At 43.7% G+C, this 21,134-nt stretch overlaps 1 protein-coding gene across 5 annotated transcripts in view; it reads right to left on the bottom strand.

The window, feature by feature from the left end:
• Positions 1 to 21,134, bottom strand: part of phf21ab (PHD finger protein 21Ab) — a 79,090-nt gene that overhangs the window by 44,956 nt on the left and 13,000 nt on the right. For all 5 annotated transcript variants that reach the window (XM_029668661.1, XM_029668665.1, XM_029668664.1 and 2 more), the window contains exons 3-6: positions 16,860 to 16,911; positions 11,462 to 11,560; positions 9,177 to 9,209; positions 8,643 to 8,708 (exon numbers count right to left, since the gene is read on the bottom strand). In XM_029668661.1, the coding sequence (XP_029524521.1) occupies positions 8,643 to 8,708; positions 9,177 to 9,209; positions 11,462 to 11,560; positions 16,860 to 16,901 (240 nt within the window). In that variant the 5' untranslated portion in view covers positions 16,902 to 16,911. The remainder of the gene's footprint in view (positions 1 to 8,642; positions 8,709 to 9,176; positions 9,210 to 11,461; positions 11,561 to 16,859; positions 16,912 to 21,134) is intronic.

Below are 21,134 nucleotides of genomic sequence, written 5' to 3'. Positions count from 1 at the left end.
ATGTCCCACGGGACTATGCAAGGCAGAGGAGTCCTCTTCCCTGAGCCAGCCCTACAGCTGACCGCATATACCCTACATTACTCATCTCATATGTATATACTGTACTCTATACCATCTACTGCATCTTGCCTATTCCGTTCTGTACCATCACTCATTCATATATCTTTATGTACATATTCTTTATCCCTTTACACTTGTGTATAAGGTAGTAGTTTTGGAATCGGAACTAAAAGCACAAGCATTTTGCAACACTCGCATTAACATCTGCTAACCATGTGTATGTGACAAATAAATTTGATTTTGATTTGATTACATTTACATTTAAGTCATTTAGCAGACGCTCTTATCCAGAGCGACTTACAAATTGGTGCGTTCACCTTAAGACATCCAGTCTTAAGTCATAAGTCATAAGGTGAATGCACCAATTTGTAAGTCGCTCTGGATAAGAGCGTCTGCTAAATGACTTAAATGTAAATGTAAATGACATCCAGTGGAGCAGCCACTTTACAATAGTGCATCTAAATCTTTTAAGGGGGGGGGGGGTGAGAAGGATTACTTTATCCTATCCTAGGTATTCCTTAAAGAGGTGGGGTTTCAGGTGTCTCCGGAAGGTGGTGATTGACTCCGCTGTCCTGGCGTCGTGAGGGAGTTTGTTCCACCATTGGGGGCCAGAGCAGCGAACAGTTTTGACTGGGCTGAGCGGGAACTGTACTTCCTCAGTGGTAGGGAGGCGAGCAGGCCAGAGGTGGATGAACGCAGTGCCCTTGTTTGGGTGTAGGGCCTGATCAGAGCCTGGAGGTACTGAGGTGCCGTTCCCCTCACAGCTCCATAGGCAAGCACCATGGTCTTGTAGCGGATGCGAGCTTCAACTGGAAGCCAGTGGAGAGAGCGGAGGAGTGGGGTGACGTGAGAGAACTTGGGAAGGTTGAACACCAGACGGGCTGCGGCGTTCTGGATGAGTTGTAGGGGTTTAATGGCACAGGCAGACAGCCCAGCCAACAGCGAGTTGCAGTAATCCAGACGGGAGATGACAAGTGCCTGGATTAGGACCTGCGCCGCTTCCTGTGTGAGGCAGGGTCGTACTCTGCGGATGTTGTAGAGCATGAACCTACAGGAACGGGCCACCGCCTTGATGTTAGTTGAGAACGACAGGGTGTTGTCCAGGATCACGCCAAGGTTCTTAGCGCTCTGGGAGGAGGACACAGTGGAGTTGTCAACCGTGATGGCGAGATCATGGAACGGGCAGTCCTTCCCCGGGAGGAAGAGCAGCTCCGTCTTGCCGAGGTTCAGCTTGAGGTGGTGATCCGTCATCCACACTGATATGTCTGCCAGACATGCAGAGATGCGATTCGCCACCTGGTCATCAGAAGGGGAAAGGAGAAGATTAATTGTGTGTCGTCTGCATAGCAATGATAGGAGAGACCATGTGAGGTTATGACAGAGCCAAGTGACTTGGTGTATAGCGAGAATAGGAGAGGGCCTAGAACAGAGCCCTGGGGGACACCAGTGGTGAGAGCACGTGGTGAGGAGACGGATTCTCGCCACGCCACCTGGTAGGAGCGACCTGTCAGGTAGGACGCAATCCAGCGTGGGCCGCGCCGGAGATGCCCAACTCGGAGAGGGTGGAGAGGAGGATCTGATTGTTCACAGTATCGAAGGCAGCCGATAGGTCTAGAAGGATGAGAGCAGAGGAGAGAGAGTTAGCTTTAGCAGTGCGGAGCGCCTCCGTGATACAGAGAAGAGCAGTCTCAGTTGAATGACTAGTCTTGAAACCTGACTGATTTGGATCAAGAAGGTCATTCTGAGAGAGATAGCGGGAGAGCTGGCCAAGGACGGCACGTTCAAGGGTTTTGGAGAGAAAAGAAAGAAGGGATACTGGTCTGTAGTTGTTGACATCGGAGGGATCGAGTGTAGGTTTTTTTCAGAAGGGGTGCAACTCTCGCTCTCTTGAAGACAGAAGGGACGTAGCCAGCGGTCAGGGATGAGTTGATGAGCGAGGTGAGATAAGGGAGAAGGTCTCCGGAAATGGTCTGGAGAAGAGAGGAGGGGATAGGGTCAAGCGGGCAGGTTGTTGGGCGGCCGGCCGTCACAAGACGCGAGATTTCATCTGGAGAGAGAGGGAGAAAGAGGTCAGAGCACAGGGTAGGGCAGTGTGAGCAGAACCAGCGGTGTCGTTTGACTTAGCAAACGAGGATCGGATGTCGTCGACCTTCTTTTCAAAATGGTTGACGAAGTCATCTGCAGAGAGGAGGAGGGGGAGGGGGATTCAGGAGGGAGGAGAAGGTGGCAAAGAGCTTCCTAGGGTTAGAGGCAGATGCTTGGAATTTAGAGTGGAAGAAAGTGGCTTTAGCAGCAGCGACAGAAGAGGAAACTGTAGAGAGGAGGGAGTGAAAGGATGCCAGGTCCGCAGGGAGGCGAGTTTTCCTCCATTTCCGCTCGACAGCCCGGAGCCCTGTTCTGTGAGCTCGCAATGAGTCGTCGAGCCACGGAGCGGGAGGGGAGGACCGAGCCGGCCTGGAGGATAGGGGACATAGAGAGTCAAAGGATGCAGAAAGGGAGGAGAGGAGGGTTGAGGAGGCAAAATCAGGAGATAGGTTGGAGAAGGTTTGAGCGGAGGGAAGAGATGATAGGATGGAAGAGGAGAGAGTAGCGGGGGAGAGAGAGCGAAGGTTGGGACGGCGCGATACCATCCGAGTAGGGGCAGTGTGGGAAGTGTTGGATGAGAGCGAGAGGAAAAGGATACAAGGTAGTGGTCGGAGACTTGGAGGGGAGTTGCAATGAGGTTAGTGGAAGAACAGCATCTAGTAAAGATGAGGTCGAGCGTATTGCCTGCCTTGTGAGTAGGGGGAAGGTGAGAGGGAGAGGTCAAAAGAGGAGAGGAGTGGAAAGAAGGAGGCAGAGAGGAATGAGTCAAAGGTAGACGTGGGGAGGTTAAAGTCGCCCAGAACTGTGAGAGGTCAGCCGTCCTCAGGAAAGGAGCTTATCAAGGCATCAAGCTCATTGATGAACTCTCCGAGGGAACCTGGAGGGCGATAAATGATAAGGATGTTAAGCTTGAAAGGGCTGGTAACTGTGACAGCATGGAATTCAAAGGAGGCGATAGACAGATGGGTAAGGGGAGAAAGAGAGAATGACCACTTGGGAGAGATGAGGATCCCGGTGCCACCACCCCGCTGACCAGAAGCTCTCGGGGTGTGCGAGAACACGTGGGCGGACGAAGAGAGAGCAGTAGGAGTAGCAGTGTTATCTGTGGTGATCCATGTTTCCGTCAGTGCCAAGAAGTCGAGGGACTGGAGGGAGGCATAGGCTGAGATGAACTCTGCCTTGTTGGCCGCAGATCGGCAGTTCCAGAGGCTACCGGAGACCTGGAACTCCACGTGGGTCGTGCGCGCTGGGACCACCAGATTAGGGTGGCCGCGGCCACGCAGTGTGGAGCGTTTGTATTACTAACAATTCACTTTGGGAAAATTATATAAAATCGCCATATTAGCCATAACTATTATGTTGCTTTTCTTTCACCCAAACCCGGTAGAAAAGACCAGTAGTAACAACTGTCTTTTAGTCCCAGTTTATGCTAGCTACATTGTTTATAAAGCATTTATACAAGGCAGAAACATTGTTTCGTTGCTGAAAAATAAATAGAATGCTGGTTTCAGTGAGAAGCATAGCAACATCAAGGCAACTTCGTAACAAGATGACCCCGTTTTTCCAAAGCCCATTAGCTGCAGAATCTACCCTTTTAAAATGGTAAAATAGAAAATGTTTATTCGAACGGTTATTATGGAGACCGTGGTCATTTGGCTGGAAATTACAGTCTTCCAAATTTCCATAACCGTCACAGCCCTAGTAGCTAGTTAGCTGTAAGGAGTCTACAATCTCACCATGTTCACCCTGCAGATTAGCAACGGCCATGGAACGGCACTACGCAATGCACCCTGGCCTGAAGAGGCATAAAAATAGGAGAAATGTGGTGGAACCTCTTAAATTACATATTTATAGAGGTAGGAATATTGCAAAAATATGATCAATGGCTCATCTGCGAGAAGACAACCTCCCGCATTATAACATTGTCAGTATTGAAATACATGTATGAGAGGTTTCCGTGATCTAAAAGTCGTATTCCTATTGACTTCAAATCAAATGTTTTTATAAAGCCCTTTTTACATCAGCAGATGTCACAAAGTGCTTATACAGAAACCCAGCCTAAAACCCCAAAGAGCAAGCAACGCAGATGGAAAAGCTAGAGGTCGACCGATTATGATTTTTCAACGCCAATACCGATTATTGGAGGACCAAAAAAAGCAGATACTGATTAATTGGCGGATTTATATATAAATAAAAATAATGACAATTACAACAATACTGAATGAACAATGAACACTTATTTTAACTTAATATAATAGATAAAAATCAATTTGGTCTCAAATAAATAATGAAATGCTCAATTTGGTTTAAATAATGCAAGAAACACAGAGGACAAGAAAGTAAAAGTGCAATTTGTGCCATGTAATAAAGCTCACGTTTAAGTTTCTTGCTCAGAACATATCCCTAAAGATTGGAAAGCTGCCACGGTCATCCCCCTTCACACTCTAGACCCAAACTGCTATAGACCTATATCCATCCTGCCCTGCCTTAAGTTAATAAACAGATCACTGACCATTTCGAATCCCACCGTACCTTCTCCGCTGTGCAATCCGGTTTCAGAGCTGGTCACGGGTGCACCTCAGCCACGCTCAAGGTACTAAATGATATCATAACCACCACAGATAAAAGACAGTAAAGTGCAGCAGTCTTCATCGACCTGGCAAAGGCTTTCAACTCGGTCAATCACCGCATTCTTATCGGCAGACTCAATAGCCTTGGTTTCTCGCCTGGTTCACCAACTACTTCTCAGACAGAGTTCAGTGTGTCAAATCGGAGGGCCTGTTGTCCGGACCTCTGGCAGTCTATGGGGGTACCTCAGGGTTCAATTCTCGTGCCAACTATTTTCTCTGTATATATCAACGATGTCGCTCTTGCTGCGGGTGATTCCCTGATCCACCTCTACGCAGATGACACCATTCTGTATACATATGGCCCTTCTTTGGACCATGAGTTAATGACCCTGTCTTCTCAGATTTGGAAATTATGCTTTACAGCCAAAGCAAGACAAGCATTTGTGTAAGTTTATCGATAGCCTAGCATAGCATTATGTCCAGCTAGGAGCAGGAAGCTTGGTCACGAAAATCAGAAAAGCAATCAAATTAAATAGTTTACCTTTGATGAGCTTCGGATGTTTTCACTCACGAGACTCCCAGTTAGACAGCGATTGTTCTTTTTGTTCAATAAAGATGATTTTTTTATAGCCGAAATACCTCAGTTTCTTGTCCACGTTTTGTTGAGAAATCCACCGGAAATTGCGGTCACGACAATGCCGAAATAAAAATCAAAATTAGATCCATAATATTGACAGAAACATGGCAAACGTTTTTTTATAATCAATCCTCAAGGTGTTTTTCAAATATCTATTCGATAATATATCAACCGGGACAATTGGCTTTTCAGTAGGAGCGAGAGGAACAATGGCCGCCTTTGTCTATTACGCACAAATCACTGAGAGCCAACACCTGACCACTGACGCAATGTTGTCGTTCACGCTCATTTTTCAAAATAAAAGCCTGAAACTATGTCTAGTGGCTGTAGACACATTAGGGAAGCCATAGAAAAAGGAATCTGGTTGATATCCCTCTCAAATGGGCAATAGGGATGCATAGGAACACAGGGGTTTCAAAATAAGAGTCACTTCCTGATTGGATTTTTTTCAGGCTTTCACCTGCAATATCAGTTCTGTTATACTCACAGACAATATTTTTACAGTTTTGGAAACTTTAGAGTGTTTATCCTAAGCTGTCAATTATATGCATATTCTAGAATCTGGTCCTGAGAAATAGTCCTTTTACTTTGGGAACGTTATTTTTCCAAAAATGAAAATAGTGCCCCCTAGCCTTAAGGGGTTGTGTTGTGACTAGGGGGCAGTATTTTCACAGCCTACTTTGGCGAAGTAGGCTGTGATTCGATGATAAATTAACAGGCACCACATTGATTATACGCAACGCATGACAAGCTAGTTAACTTAGTAATATCATCAACCATGTGTAGTTAACTAGTGATTATGTAAAGATTGACTTGTTGTTTTATAAGATAAGTTTAATGCTAGCTAGCAACTTACCTTGACTCCTTGCTGCACTCGCCTAACAGCTGCTCAAGCCTGCCACGCAGTTTCCTCGTAGAATGCAACGTAATGGGCCATAATTGGGTTTCCGAAAATGCAGATTACCGATTGTTATGAAAACTTGAAAAAAAAAAAAAATATCGGCCCTAATTAAATCGCCCACGCCGATTAATCGGTCGACCTCTAGTAGAAGCACAGAAGCTAGGAAAAACTCCCTAGAAAGGCAGAGTCATACCAGCTACATTTCTGCCCGTGTGAATGGCAAGAACTCAGATAAGCATGAAATGACCCTGGGAATCGATAGAACATTGCTCAGAGATGCCTACAAATTATATAACATTCAAAATGGGTGCATATTTCCTTTAAGACAAACTGTTAAAATTTAAACATATATAATTCATTTGTGGGTATCTTCAAATATGATGTTAAAGGTCTAATACAGCCGTTTTTATCTCAATATCAAATCATTTCTGGGTAGCAATTACATACCTTACTGTGATTATTTTCAATTAAAATGTTTAAAAATAGCTTCTTAGCAATGAGCAACTTCTCAAGCAAGAATTTTGTTGTGGATTGTTCTGAGTGGAGAGGAAAACTTAAAACTAGCTGTGTTATTGGTCTATTAACTAATTTACTGCCTGCTGATCCCCAAAAAACAGGTCTTCTAAAACAGCTCTAACACTAAAAAGAGCATTATCATAATTTTCACATTACTATTCCAAGTTCAGTGTGGAAAAACAGTACCAGTCAAAAGTTTGGACACCTACTCATTCCAGGGTTTTTCTTTATTTTGACTTTTTTTCTACATTGTAGAATAATAGTGAATACATATAAAATGTGAAATAACACATATGGAATCATGTAGTAACAAAATAAAATGATTGAACAAAGCAAAATATATTTTATATTTGAGATTCTTCAAAGTAGCCACCCTTTGCCTTGATGACAGCTTTGCACAATCTTGGCATTCTCTCAACCAGCTTCATAAGGTAGTCACATGGAATTGATTTCAATTCCATGTGGTGTGCCAGGTGTGCCTTGTTAAAAGTTACATTTGTATAATTAATTTCTTTCTTGGTGAGAATTTGAGCCAGTCAGTTGTGTTGTGACAAGGTAGGGGTGGTATACAGAAGACAGCCCTATTTGGCCAAAGACCAAGTCCATATTATGGCAAGAACAGCTCAAATAAGCAAAGAGAAACGACAGTTCATCATTACTTGAAGACATGAAGGTTAGTCAATCCGGAACATTTCAAGTGCAGTCGTAAAAACCATCAAGCACTATGATGAAACTGGTTCTCATGAGGACCGCCACAGGAAATGAAGACGCTCTGCTGCAGCGGATAAGTTCATTAGAGTTACCAGCCTCAGAAATTGCAGCCCAAACAAATGCTTCACAGAGTTCAAGTAACAGACACATCTCAACATCAACTGTTTAGAGGAGAAAGCATGAATCTGGCCTTCATTGTCAAATTGCTGCAAAGAAACCACTACTAAAGGATGCCAATAAGAAGAAGAGACTTTCTTGGGCCAAGAAACACCAGCAATGGACATGAGACCAGTGGAAATCTTGTGTGAGACACAGAGTAGATGAATCTCTGCATGTGTAGTTCCCACGTGAAGCATGGAGGTGGTGGTGTGATGGTGCTTTGCTGGTGACACTGTCAGTGATTTATTTAGAATTCAAGGCACACTTAACCAGCATGGCTACCACAGCATTCTGCAGCAATACACCATCACATCTGGTTTACGCTTAGTGGGACTATCATTTGATTTTTAACAGGACATTGACCCAACACATGTCTAGGCTCTGTAAGGGCTATTTGACCAAGGAGAGTGATGGTGTGCTGCATCAGACGACCTGGCCTCCACCATCACCCGACCTCAACCCAATTGAGATGGTTTGGGATGAGTTGGACCGCAGAGTGAAGGAAAAGCAGCCAACAAGTACTCAGAATATGTGGGAACTCCAAGACTGTTGGAAAAGCATTCCAGGTTAAGCTGGTTGAGAGAATGCCAAGAGTGAGCAAAGCTGTCATCAAGGCAAAGGGTGTCTACTTTAAAGAATCTCAAATATAAAATACATTTTGATTTGTTTAATACTTTTTTTCGTTACTACATGATTCAATATGCGTTATTTCATAGTTTTGATGTGTTCACTATTATTTTACAATGTAGAAAATAGTAAAAAATGAAGAAAAACCCTGGCATGAGTAACTTTTGACTGGTACTATATATATAAAACACAGGAAATCTCATTTTTGACAGCATTGGGCATTTAAAATAAACAAATGAGTAAAATAACCAACTGGTTAAGCATTTGAATCTTCATTTTTAAATCTCCTGTTTATCAAACGCATGGTGTGAGTCTGCGCTCATATAGGGCAACCTGGGATATCCTTGTGTTGTGTCAGCAGGGTGTCCTGAAATACCTGCTTCTCGCTAAGCGCTGTGATCTTAGCCTGAAGTTCATGGAGCTGCTTCTTCAGATCAGCATTCTGCAAAGGAAGGCAAAGCTCTTTTTAGGGCACTTTCATTCCAAACTCAAGCAATCCACATCCAGGTTAACATGAAAAGGCAGTTTGATTCATTTAAACCTGACCAACAATTTCAAACTGAATTTGAACACTTTTGTCACATTCGCCACACTAATGCTTCACATGCACTTACATCTCCAAATAAATTGTATCTTATCAGTAAGAAATGTATGGGGCATCAGGTAGCCTAGCGGATAAGAGCGTTGGGCCAGTAACCGAAAGGTCGCCGGATCAAATCCCCGACCCTACTAGGTTAAAAATCTGTCCATGTCCCCTTGAGCAAGGCACAGCCTTAATTGCCCCTGTATGTTGCTCTGAATAAGAGTAAATGTATTGTATCAAACTATCCAGGAGTCAATATGCATTTTGTTGGCAACATTTCCATGTCTACTAATAGCAAAAACAATTATTAATGATAAATGTCTTTACCTGTGGGTCCTGTTTCATTTGGGCGACCAGTTTCTGTAGAAGAAAGGACACAAATGTCAGTAGAATAACAAATGCATTCAGGGACATTCCACAAGACTATACTACACACTGTGGACAGTGACACCTACAGGCACTGCATTGAACCCAGTGCACCTTCATCATGAAGTGCTTCGAGAGACTAGTCAAAGACCACATCACCTCCTCCCTTCCCGACACACTCAACCCTCTCCAATTCACCTACAGCCCCGACAGATCCACAATCGCCATTGCACTGCACACTGCCCTCACCCACCTGGACAAAAGGAATGCATATGTGAGGATGCTGTTCATTGACTACAGCTCAGCCTTCAACACGATAGTGCCCTCTAAGCTCAACACAAAGCTCAAAGGGCCTGGGAATGACTCCTCCATATGGACTTCCTGACGGGCTGTCCCCAGGTGATGAAGGTAGGCAACATTAACTCCTCCACACTGATCTTCAACCTGGGGTCCCCACAAGGGTGCGTCCTCAGTCCTCTCCTATACCCCCTGTATACTCAGACTGTGTGGCCTCACAGTTCCAACTCCATCATCAAGTTCGCTAATGACACGACAGTAGTAGGTCTGATTACCAAAAACTTTGAGAGGGCCTACAGAGAGGAAAGTATGTACTCTGCCTCCGTGGTGCCAGGTAAACAATCTCTCCCTCAACATCACTAAAACAAAGGAGTGGCTCGTGGACTTCAGGAGGAACTAGGCTGGGCACACCCCCATCTTCATCAACAGGGCCGCTCTGGAGACGGTCAAAAATGTCCAAGTTTCTCTCCGAGGAGCTGAAATGGTCAAACCACACAGACACCGTGGTGAAGGCACGACAGTGACTCTTCAACCTCAGGAAGCTGAAGAAATTCAGCCTGTCCCGAGGGCACTCAGAGTTCTACAGGAGCACCATCGAGAGAACACTGTTACAGCAACTGCACCCATCCCCCTATGGACCTTCTTACACACCAACACCCCCCTCCAACAGACATCTACCCTGTCCCCATCCCCCTATGGACATGTATCATTGTTACAGTCGTAAATGTGTATATTAATATTATTACTTTTATTATTGTTTCATTCATTTCTCTTTTTGACCTGAACTGTTGGTTGGAGCTCAGAGTTTAAGAACTTCACTGTACCCTGCAATTACATCTGCGACTGTGAGCATGTGACTAATACATCTAATCCTGTCCCATACCCAATTGTGAGTGGCCATCATTCAGTTTGAACAGGCATAACACTGAATAGCATATAGTATAAATATGATTATTTGAATATCAGATTAGGATATTACTTTATAAATAGTGAAATGTGTGACTTCTTACATAGGAATTACTCGCCCATACACTTTACATCCAATTTATAAAGAAACTGCAGAGATATTAAATTTGCCCACTCATCCTGCAGAGAACAGTTAACACAAACAAAAAATAAATACAAAAAAACAGCGTGGATAAGGGTTGTAATGAAAAATGACCTTTAAAACTAACCCCACATGCCAAGGTCACCCCAGACCTTCATAAACTGGGTGCTAAACTCTGGTTCCTATTGTTATGAGGTGATTGGGGACATTACTAAGCAGAGGACCTTAGGTGGCCTATCAATGCGCTGATGCCAGGTCTACTCTATGTGGCTGACCACTCCTCTGGGAGATGCCTGTTCAATGTGCGAGTGTGAGTGTGGTTATGGGACTTTAGGGACTGAGCTCACTATAAGATGCTGGCCTGACCTGCTAGTTGCTCAACAGCAAGGAGGCTGAAGACCTGGCCTTCGTCCCAAATGGCACACTATCCCCTATCTATGGGCCCTGGTTAAAAGCAGTGAATAGGGTGTCATTTAGGACGCATCCCTTATCATAGCACATACAGAGGAGAGAACCTCCATTACACTCATGCTTACTCACTAACGAACATGGAATACAAATGGATGCCTGAAGTTGAAACATAGGGGCAAATCCTAACTTCCACTTGAGTCAAATTTGAACCTAGTCATGCATTGATATCAAATGGGAGACAAAGTGAAAATGCAGTTTAAGTGGACGTTTGGAATTGCCCCGTAATGCAATGGTCTTCAGTGGATCTTATCAATAGCACTCTTCATAATAGCGGTGACCACATAAGTGGTAACCCTCAATATTTGAGTTATCCCAGATGATTAAAAGTATTTTAATAATTTGCAGGCCTAACAAAGAGCCTGAACACAGAGCAGATGAACAACAAATAAATTTAAAAACTACGGAACACCAAGGGATGTTTTCCTCCTACCTGATGGACTTGAATTTCCACTTTCAGGGCCTCCTGTAATGTTTGTAGTTCCATCATTGAGCCAGTCAGTGTGCCTATCAGTCCGGGGAAACGTTCAGCCTGTGTACAGAGTTAGAGGGGGAATGGGGAACACATTAAAATAAATCCCCTTTAATTCTCACAAATATTACATTTTGTTATATGGTGAATATCTGTAAGAGTCAAATCAGTGGTTTCAAGCTTGCAGTAATAGCAACCAGAAATGATTAAATATTTCCAAACAGGGTCCATCGGTAACTTAATTTCTCTCACTGGCCCGGTCAGTTGTCCAAAAATCTACTGGTCCGGACATGGTGTAGTTTTCCGGCGCGGCCCACGCTTGGATTGCGTCCTACCTGACAGGTCGCTCCTACCAGGTGGCGTGGCGAGAATCTGTCTCCTCACCACGTGCTCTCACCACTGGTGTCCCCCAGGGCTCTGTTCTAGGCCCTCTCCTATTCTCGCTATACACCAAGTCACTTGGCTCTGTCATAACCTCACATGGTCTCTCCTATCATTGCTATGCAGACGACACACAATTAATCTTCTCCTTTCCCCCTTCTGACGACCAGGTGGCGAATCGCATCTCTGCATGTCTGGCAGACATATCAGTGTGGATGACGGATCATCACCTCAAGCTGAACCTCGGCAAGACGGAGCTGCTCTTCCTCCCGGGGAAGGACTGCCCGTTCCATGATCTCGCCATCACGGTTGACAACTCCATTGTGTCCTCCTCCCAGAGCGCTAAGAACCTTGGCGTGATCCTGGACAACACCCTGTCGTTCTCAAATAACATCAAGGCGGTGGCCCGTTCCTGTAGGTTCATGCTCTACAACATCCGCAGAGTACGACCCTGCCTCACACAGGAAGCGGCGCAGGTCCTAATCCAGGCACTTGTCATCTCCCGTCTGGATTACTGCAACTCGCTGTTGGCTGGGCTCCCTGCCTGTGCCATTAAACCCCTACAGCTCATCCAGAACGCCGCAGCCCGTCTGGTGTTCAACCTTCCCAAGATCTCTCACGTCACCCCGCTCCTCCGCTCTCTCCACTGGCTTCCAGTTGAAGCTCGCATCCGCTACAAGACCATGGTGCTTGCCTACGGAGCTGTGAGGGGAACGGCACCTCAGTACCTCCAGGCTCTGATCAGGCCCTACACCCAAACAAGGGCACTGCGTTCATCCACCTCTGGCCTGCTCGCCTCCCTACCACTGAGGAAGTACAGTTCCCGCGCAGCCCAGTCAAAACTGTTCGCTGCTCTGGCCCCCCAATGGTGGAACAAACTCCCTCACGATGCCAGGACAGCGGAGTCAATCACCACCTTCCGGAGACACCTGAAACCCCACCTCTTTAAGGAATACCTAGGATAGGATAAAGTAATCCCCCCTTAAAAGATTTAGATGCACTATTGTAAAGTGGCAGTTCCACTGGATGTCATAAGGTGAACACACCAATTTGTAAGTCGCTCTGGATAAGAGCGTCTGCTAAATGACTTAAATGTAAATGTAAATGTAGTTTTTAAAAGACATTGGGCCTAGTAATTTTTATTTTATTTTTTACCTCCCGCTTTGGGCTGGATGTGTCAATGTGTACTTTATACATGTATAACAGTGGTTCTTAACCTGGGTTCGATCGAACCCCAGGGGTTCGGTGAGTCAGTCTCAGGGGTTCGGCGGAGGTCAAGACACACATCCGACTCATATGATTCGTGATGACACGCCCCGCTTGCGGATGATTTGCAATGCCAAGTTGAGTAATTCTCGTCTAGCACCTGCAAAACTAAGAACACTTCCTTAAGCTGCATGGAGATGGGAAATACAAGAACACAACGCTCGCTGAATTCAAGATGAAGAGAGCCAGATTCGATGAAAAGGCTACTCTGCCTGTTCTCGGCTTTGTACCCAGCAACAAACCGATCCTTTCACCAATGGTGTGTCGTTTTCCCTGCTTTGCGATCAGGTAAGCAACTTCGTACGATGCTGTGAGGATCGGTTTGTTGCTGGTGGTTATCCCGGGGACAGGTGCTGAATCGTGATTTTGCCGTGCGTGTGGAATTAGCCCTGTTTTTGCAAGAGCACCAACATTGTCATGCAGATTGCTACAAAAATTCTGAGTTCATTCTCATTTTAGCGTACATGGCTGATATCTTTGCAGCTCTCAATCATCTCAATCAAAAGATACAGGGCGGTGGAGTCAACATCATCGAAGCGGAGGAAAACCTGAAGGCTTTTCAAAAAAAGCTACCGTTATGGAAACGACGAACAGAGAATGATAACTTCGCAAAATTTCCCCTGCTGGACGACTGTAAGTAAGATCGAAGATGTATCTGGAATCGGAGACATTTCTGCACCCGCGAAACTGAAGCAAGCAATTGCCACGCACTTAGATGAGCTTGCAAAGTCTCTCGACGGATACTTCCCTACAAGAGAGTCATATCCAGCATGGGTGAGATAGCCGTTCACGTTTAGTGTTGAGACAACAGATGTCAATGATGAATACCTTGATGAAATCATTGAAATTCAGCAGAGCCAGGTTCAACAGCAACTCTTCAGAACAACAACGCTTTCAACATTTTGGTGTCAACAAATGGTAACGTACCCTGTTATTGCTAAGAAAGCTCTCGAGATTTTCATACTGTTTTTTACAACATATCTTTGCGAGCAATCCTTTTCGAGGATGCTGGACATAAAAACGAAGAAAAGGAACAGACTTTGTTGCGAAAAGGACATGAGAGTGGCACTTGCCAAGGTGAAGCCGCGCATTTCTGAACTGGTCTCCGAAAGGCAACAGCAGAAGTCACACTGATTTGCAGTAAATATTCATTATCATGTTTTTGTTTTTGTGTGAAAATCATGTTTTGATGATTTTGTTCTTTGAACACAGTGATGTTGACGCACAGTTCATTTTGTGCACCAGTAAAATATATACCTATGTTTTGAATTTGAAAAAATCACATTTTATTTTTCCAATTAAGGGTTCGGTGAATGCGCATATGAAACTGGTGGGGTTCAGTACCTCCAACAAGGTTAAGAACCACTGATGTATAATCTATGAGAAGAATTGCTGTCCTACCTCAATTAGCCACGAAATCCCTAGTTTGCTTCCAGTAAACAGTCGCTTTCCATTTCCGCCATGTGGGCCAGGCCCCTGGCGATTAGAGTTCCTGCCATTTGAATGACAGCTAGCAAGATGCACACACAGCGGAGCGAGAGAGAGCAATGACGTAATGCACATATCTGCACCTACAGTATGTGACATAGAACGCAATTTTCGCTACTTTCACCACTACTGGCTAAGAAGTATACAAAAAAGGTACCAGAGAATCTCTAATACGCTACATTTGGTTACTATGACGTGTATAAGAAAAAAACAAAATATAATTTCAACATTTAAGTAATTACTCTATTCTTTAGAATAGTAAGCCATTTTTAGATGTTCTTTTACATCTCAAAAAAGGACACAACCCCTTTAAGAGGGCGGCAGGGTAGCCTAGTGGTTAGAGTGTTGGACTAGTAACCGCAAGTTCAAACCCCCGAGCTGACAAGGTCTGTCGTTCTGCCCCTGAACAGGCAGTTAACCCACTGTTCCTAGGCCGTCATTGAAAATAAGAATTTGTTCTTAACTGACTTGCCTGGTTAAATAAAAGGTAAAATAAAAAAAATAAAAAAATAAGACAAATGTGTTGAAAAGAGATATCGACCTGGCTAGAATAAGCTAGCCAAGACAAATGTCTTTTTGTAGTTCTCCCTTTGCAGACTATCAACAGTAGCCAACATATTGCAAGCATGTTCACTATTGAAGTTTTACTTTTGGAAATCCCTTTCCATAGCTAAAATAAATCAGCTCAGAGAGTAGATTGATGGAAACTTATTTTTGCTCTGGACAGCTCACGTGTGCTGTGTAAGTGCATATACTGCTCGAGAAGTGTTTTTACTGGCCACGGCCCAGCATTAATGTCGGACCCTGTTTCCAATGCGATCACACAATCCATGATGGCAACCATTTTGTTGGCAATATGTGGAGAGTTCAAAAAATTACACTGTCCCCATCGGACTCTGAACATAATACTCAGTAGGTGGTAATAACGACTTGGTTTTATACTAAACCTCACTACGGTAGGGGGCACTATTTTCACCACTGGATGAAAAGCGTGCCCAAAGTTAACTGCCTGTTACTCAGGCCCAGAAGGCAGGATATGCATATAATTGGTAGATTTGGATAGAAAACACTCTAAAACGGTTAAAATAATGTCTGTGAGTATAACAGAACTGGTATGGCAGGCGAAAACCTGAGTAAAATCGATCCAAGAAGTGTGATATTTTTGATGTGGGTGCTTTTCTCTTGCCTGCCTATACAGTATGTCAATGGTTAGGACCTAGTTTGCAGAGCCTATGGCTTCCACTAGATGTCAACAGTCTTTAGTAATTGTTTCAGGCTTGTATTCTGAAAAATGAGGGAGTAAGACCACTCTGAGTCAGTGGATAGTGGGAAGTCCCCAATTAGCTGATTGCTGCGCACGACCAAGAGCGGGCCTTTCTGTTTTTTCTTTTATATCGACGAAGCTATTGTCCGGTTGAAATATTATCGATTATTATGACTAAAAACAACCTGAGGATTGATTAAACATCGTTTGATATGTTTCTACGAACTTTGGATAGTATTTGGATTTTTCGTCTGCCTGTTGTGACTGCCTTTGAGCCATTGGATTACTGAACAAAACGCGCCAACAAAACGGAGGTTTTTGGATATAAAGAGGGACTTTATCGAACAAAACAAACATTTATTGTGTAACTGGGAGTCTTGAGTGCAACCATACGAAGATCAAAGGTAAGTGATTCACTTTATTGATATTTCTGACATTTGTGACTAATCTACTTGGTTGGTAACTGTATGTAATGTGTGTGCTGGGCGCTGTCCTCAGCTAATCGCATGGTATACTTTCGCCGTAAAGCCTTTTTGAAATCTGACACAACGGTTGGATTAACAATAAGTTCATCTTTAAACTTGAAGTGTACAACACTTGTATGTTTTATACATTTTTATGATGAGTATATCTGTTTTTGAAATTGGCGCTCTGCAATTTCACCGGATGTTGGCCAGGTGGAACGGTAGCGTCCCACACCCCCTAGAGAGGTTAACCATCTACATCATAGAGAATCATGTCCACTGAGTACAGTGCATTACATAAGTCTAGAAGGGAATACATCCTGGTAACAAAACAAGGTTATGAGTCAAATGACCTCAAACAACAGCTATTCACTTTTTGTTTGAGTCTTTTAGGATATTCATCACCATAGCCTAGGACGTACAAAAAAACAGAATGATGTAACCTTGTGAATGTTAAGAATGGTGAGGGAATGAGCTAATTAACTCCATCTCTTACCTTCACACCGTCTCCAGGTTGAATACCATCCAATTGAAGCATTAAAGAGCCGCTGTACGCAAAACAGAAAACGACAAAGTTACTGACTTTTTACAATTCACTTTTCAGTAACAAAACAAATGGGTTGTCTATTAGGGTGCACGGTTTCCAACAGAAAACAAGCCTGTGTTTTTGGATAAGTACAAGTACATTTTTAAAAGAGGGTGGTCTATGATGTAACATTATTATTATAACCAGGGGTTGCATTGGCTTTCAAAAACCTGTTTTAAACCACTTAACCTGCATTTATATTGAAAGTCAAGTGTTGGTTTTTTTTGCTTCAATGGAGTGATAAGGGTTGTAAGTGCATTTGCTTACAATGAATAAAGTATTTTTTTGCAAAAAGAAAAAATAGAAAGAATGTAGCCAGCTACATATCCTAATGTTTTGCTTGAAGTTAAATCTATAATTTTAACCTGCAACCTGAGAAAAACTACAGTCATGGCCAAAAGCTTTGAGAATTACATAAATATTAATTTTCAAAGTTCGCTGCTTCAGTGTCTTTAGATATTTTTGTCAGATGTTACTATGGAATACTGAAGTATAATTACAAGCATTTCATAAGTGTCAAAGGCTTTTATTGACAATTACATGAAGTTGATGCAAAGAGTCAATATTTGCAGTGTTGACCCTTCTTCAAGACCTCTGCAAGCCGCCCTGGCATACTGTCAATTAACCTCTGGGCCACATCCTGACTGATGGCAGCCCATTCTTGCATAATCAATGCTTGGAGTTTGTCAGAATTTGTGGGGTTTTGTTTGTCCACCCACCTCGAGGATTGACCACAAGTTCTCAATGGGATTAAGGTCTGGGGATTTTCCTGGCCATGGACCCAAAATAAAGATGTTTTTTTCCCTGAGCCACTTAGTTATCACTTTTGCTTCATGGCAAGGTGCTCCATCATGCTGGAAAAGGCATCGTTCGTCACCAAACTGTTCCTGAATGGTTGGGGGAAGTTGCTCTCGGAGGATGTGTTGGTACCATTCTTTATTCATGGTTGTGTTCTTAGGCATAATTGTGATGCCCACTCCCTTGGCTGAGAAGCAACCCCACACATGAATGGTCTCAGGATGCTTTACTGTTGGCATGACACAGGACTGATGGTAGCGCTCACCTTGTCACCTTGTCTTCTCCAGACAAGCTTTTTTTCCTGATGCCCCAAGCAATCGGAAAGGGGATTCATCAGAGAAAATTACTTTACCCCAGTCCTCAGCAGTCCAATCCCTGTACCTTTTGCAGAATATCAGTCTGTCCCTGATGTTTTTCCTGGAGAGAAGTGGCTTCTTTGCTGCCCTTCTTGACACCAGGCCATCCTCCAAAAGTCTTCGCCTCACTGCGCGTGCAGATGCAAGCTCTGTACTGGTGGTGCCCCGATCCCACAGCTGAGTCAACTTTAGGAGATGGTCCTGGCGCTTGTTGGAATTACCTGGGCGCCCTGAAGCCTTCTTCACAACAATTGAACCGCTCTCCTTGAAGTTCTTGATGATCTGATAAATGGTTGATTTATCCTTGCCTGTGAAGCCCTTTTTGTGCAAAGCAATGATGACGGCACATGTTTCCTTGCAGGTAACCATTGTTGACAGAGGAAGAACAATGATTCCAAGCACCACCCTCCTTTTGAAGCTTCCAGTCTGTTACTCGAACTCAATCAGGGTGACAGTGTGATCTCCAGCCTTGTCAACCCTCACACCTGCGTTAACGAGAGAATCAGTGACATGTCAGCTGAAATGCAGTGGAAATGTTTTTTGGGCGATTCAGTTCATTTGCATGGCAAAGAGGGACTTTGCAATTAATTGCAATTCACCTGATCACTCTTCATAACATTCTGGAGTATATGCAAATTGCCATCATACAAACTGAGGCAGCAGAGTTTGTGAAAATCTATATACGTGTCATTCTTAAAACTTTTGGCCACGACTGTACACCAGAGGAAAGTACCGGAGAAAGTAGCCTACACATCAGTCAGAGTGCTGTCTGACATTTCTTCTGAGAGGAGAAGTGCAACTGAAGCGCAAAAATAGTCCTTTTTACATTTATGATTTAGAGCGAACCCTGACTTAAGCGAAGCAGAATTTACAATAAGAAACATTATAGATATGCGTTTACAAAAACACAGCAAGATAATATTTCTGCGTTTATCTTTCCTTTTCTGCATGATAAACATAGAATCCTGAGTTAACGTGACTCCTAACTACTGTTCACTGAAAGAGGGAAGCGAGGTACAACACAACTATGGGGAGTCACACTCTCGAGACTTCAATAGAAGAATTAGAATCATGCCTGACAAGGCCAAGGAAATCCACACACGTCGCTGGAAGCCCCGCCTTTCACGGGTGATAACCCTGAGCCTCAGATTCATTCTTTCAGTACTGCTCTTCACCGAGCCCAAAACTGGGCGGCGCGGGGTGGGGCCAAACAGGTGTTGTATCTCGTTTCCCTTCAGGGAACAGTAGTTAGGCAAAACGTTACGTTCCCTTTCAGTCGGTACTCTTTGTACCACACAACTATGGGGAAATGGAATCCCGCCTCAAGCCGGCCACAGCAAATAACAAATGAAATGGCCCATGGCAGAATATCCAGACAAGATCTGGGTATTTCGCACACTGCGTGGTGCCTAATGACCCTCTCCTGTCCCAGCTGTAAGCACACTGTAGGCTACACCGGGAGCAGTGACATCCAAGCTATAAAACCTCACAAAAAAGTGTGATGATTTCAAAAACACACCGCAGCCCAAATATCCCCTACAGTCAACCCTTTAAATAGCACCCAAGACGCTGCCAGACCCCCGGTGCAGAGGGCGCATTTCTATAGCCATAGGCGGTGCGTGAGTTTCAAGTTTGGAGACGCACATTTTTATCCTAAAAATGCACCTTTATAATAAAGGCATTCCATGCATCATCGCATTCGCAAACTTATGTAAGACAGCCTACCATTCCTAACGTGATGAACAGATTGGATAGACATAATTTAGGCTAAGAATACAACTCAATCACACAAGAAAGAAACTGCGTAGTGGCATAATGTGGGCCTAGGCTATATGAGATACATTTCTTGGCATTTTATAAACACATTTCATGCAATTCTACTACACTTTATAGGACTGACAGAAATCCCATTTAGATCACAGTAATTCATATTTACCAAACATGCAAATTGAGGGTGCAATGCGCACAAGATGGTAGACTACAACGCAAATGTTTGTTCCATAATGCAATTAGCGGGAAAACAAGACAAAAGCACCTTGTCTCATGAAACCGCTCGCATGTACAAGAGATAAAATATATTTTAGGAACAGGGGAGATCTAATATGCAACAACTAGCATGGATTGCTAATATGACTAGGATTGTGCCTTTGGCAACCGGACAATGAAAGAAAGTTGAAATAAAATAATTGCCTCAACGGATATGGTCTGGTTTTGGCTAGGATACTTTGAAGAAAGGCAAGACAATTAAGTATACAGTATGTTTTCAAAATGCATACTGCCTCCAGCTCATTGCAAAGTGGTGTGTGACGCGCTGATGAAGCCTGCCTTCCGTTCCCTATGCATTTGCTGTTTGAGAAGGTGTTTTCCACTCAAAGATAAGGTACATAACGAAAACGCGCCAATTTCATTCCACTAAACCTATCAAATTAACCTATAGACAGATAAGCATCTCGTGGTGCTTTCAAGACAACCTGGAACTCTGAAAAATATAAGGTCAAATCATGACGTCAGTGATCTTCAGGTCAGAAAGTCAGAGCTCTAGAAAGAGGCTCAAGTTCCAGAGATGGATGACCGTTCAAAAAGATTTTCCCCCAGTGGTCTTGAACACACTGAAGTCGGAGATTTGGGTTTCCAGTTGTTTTTAATGCGACATCAAACAGCAACAGAAGGCAGGCTTCATCAGCTCATCACACAACACTTTGCCATGAGCTGGAGGCAGTATGCATTTTGAAAATATACTTAAATTGTTCGAAACCTGAACGTTGTAATACATATGAGGCATGTCTGACCTTGAGTAAAAGTAGCCTATTTAGATCTCCTTTCGTTCTAACGGATATTTGTCTCTGTCACATGAAACTGCAATTCCCTTTTGACAAGTGTTTTCCCGCTAATTGCATTATGGAACAAACATTTACAAGTTGTAAAACTTGAGCCATGACCAATATATATTGTCCTGCTAAAAACAGAGTTAATAATATATATCTGTGAGAATATCCAACAGGCTTTTATATAATTCTAAATTAATAATAAT

The sequence above is a fragment of the Oncorhynchus nerka genome, linkage group LG9a (genome assembly GCF_034236695.1).
Source record: "Oncorhynchus nerka isolate Pitt River linkage group LG9a, Oner_Uvic_2.0, whole genome shotgun sequence".
Lineage (NCBI taxonomy): Eukaryota > Metazoa > Chordata > Actinopteri > Salmoniformes > Salmonidae > Oncorhynchus > Oncorhynchus nerka.
This window is presented reverse-complemented; position numbering and strand designations above follow the sequence as displayed.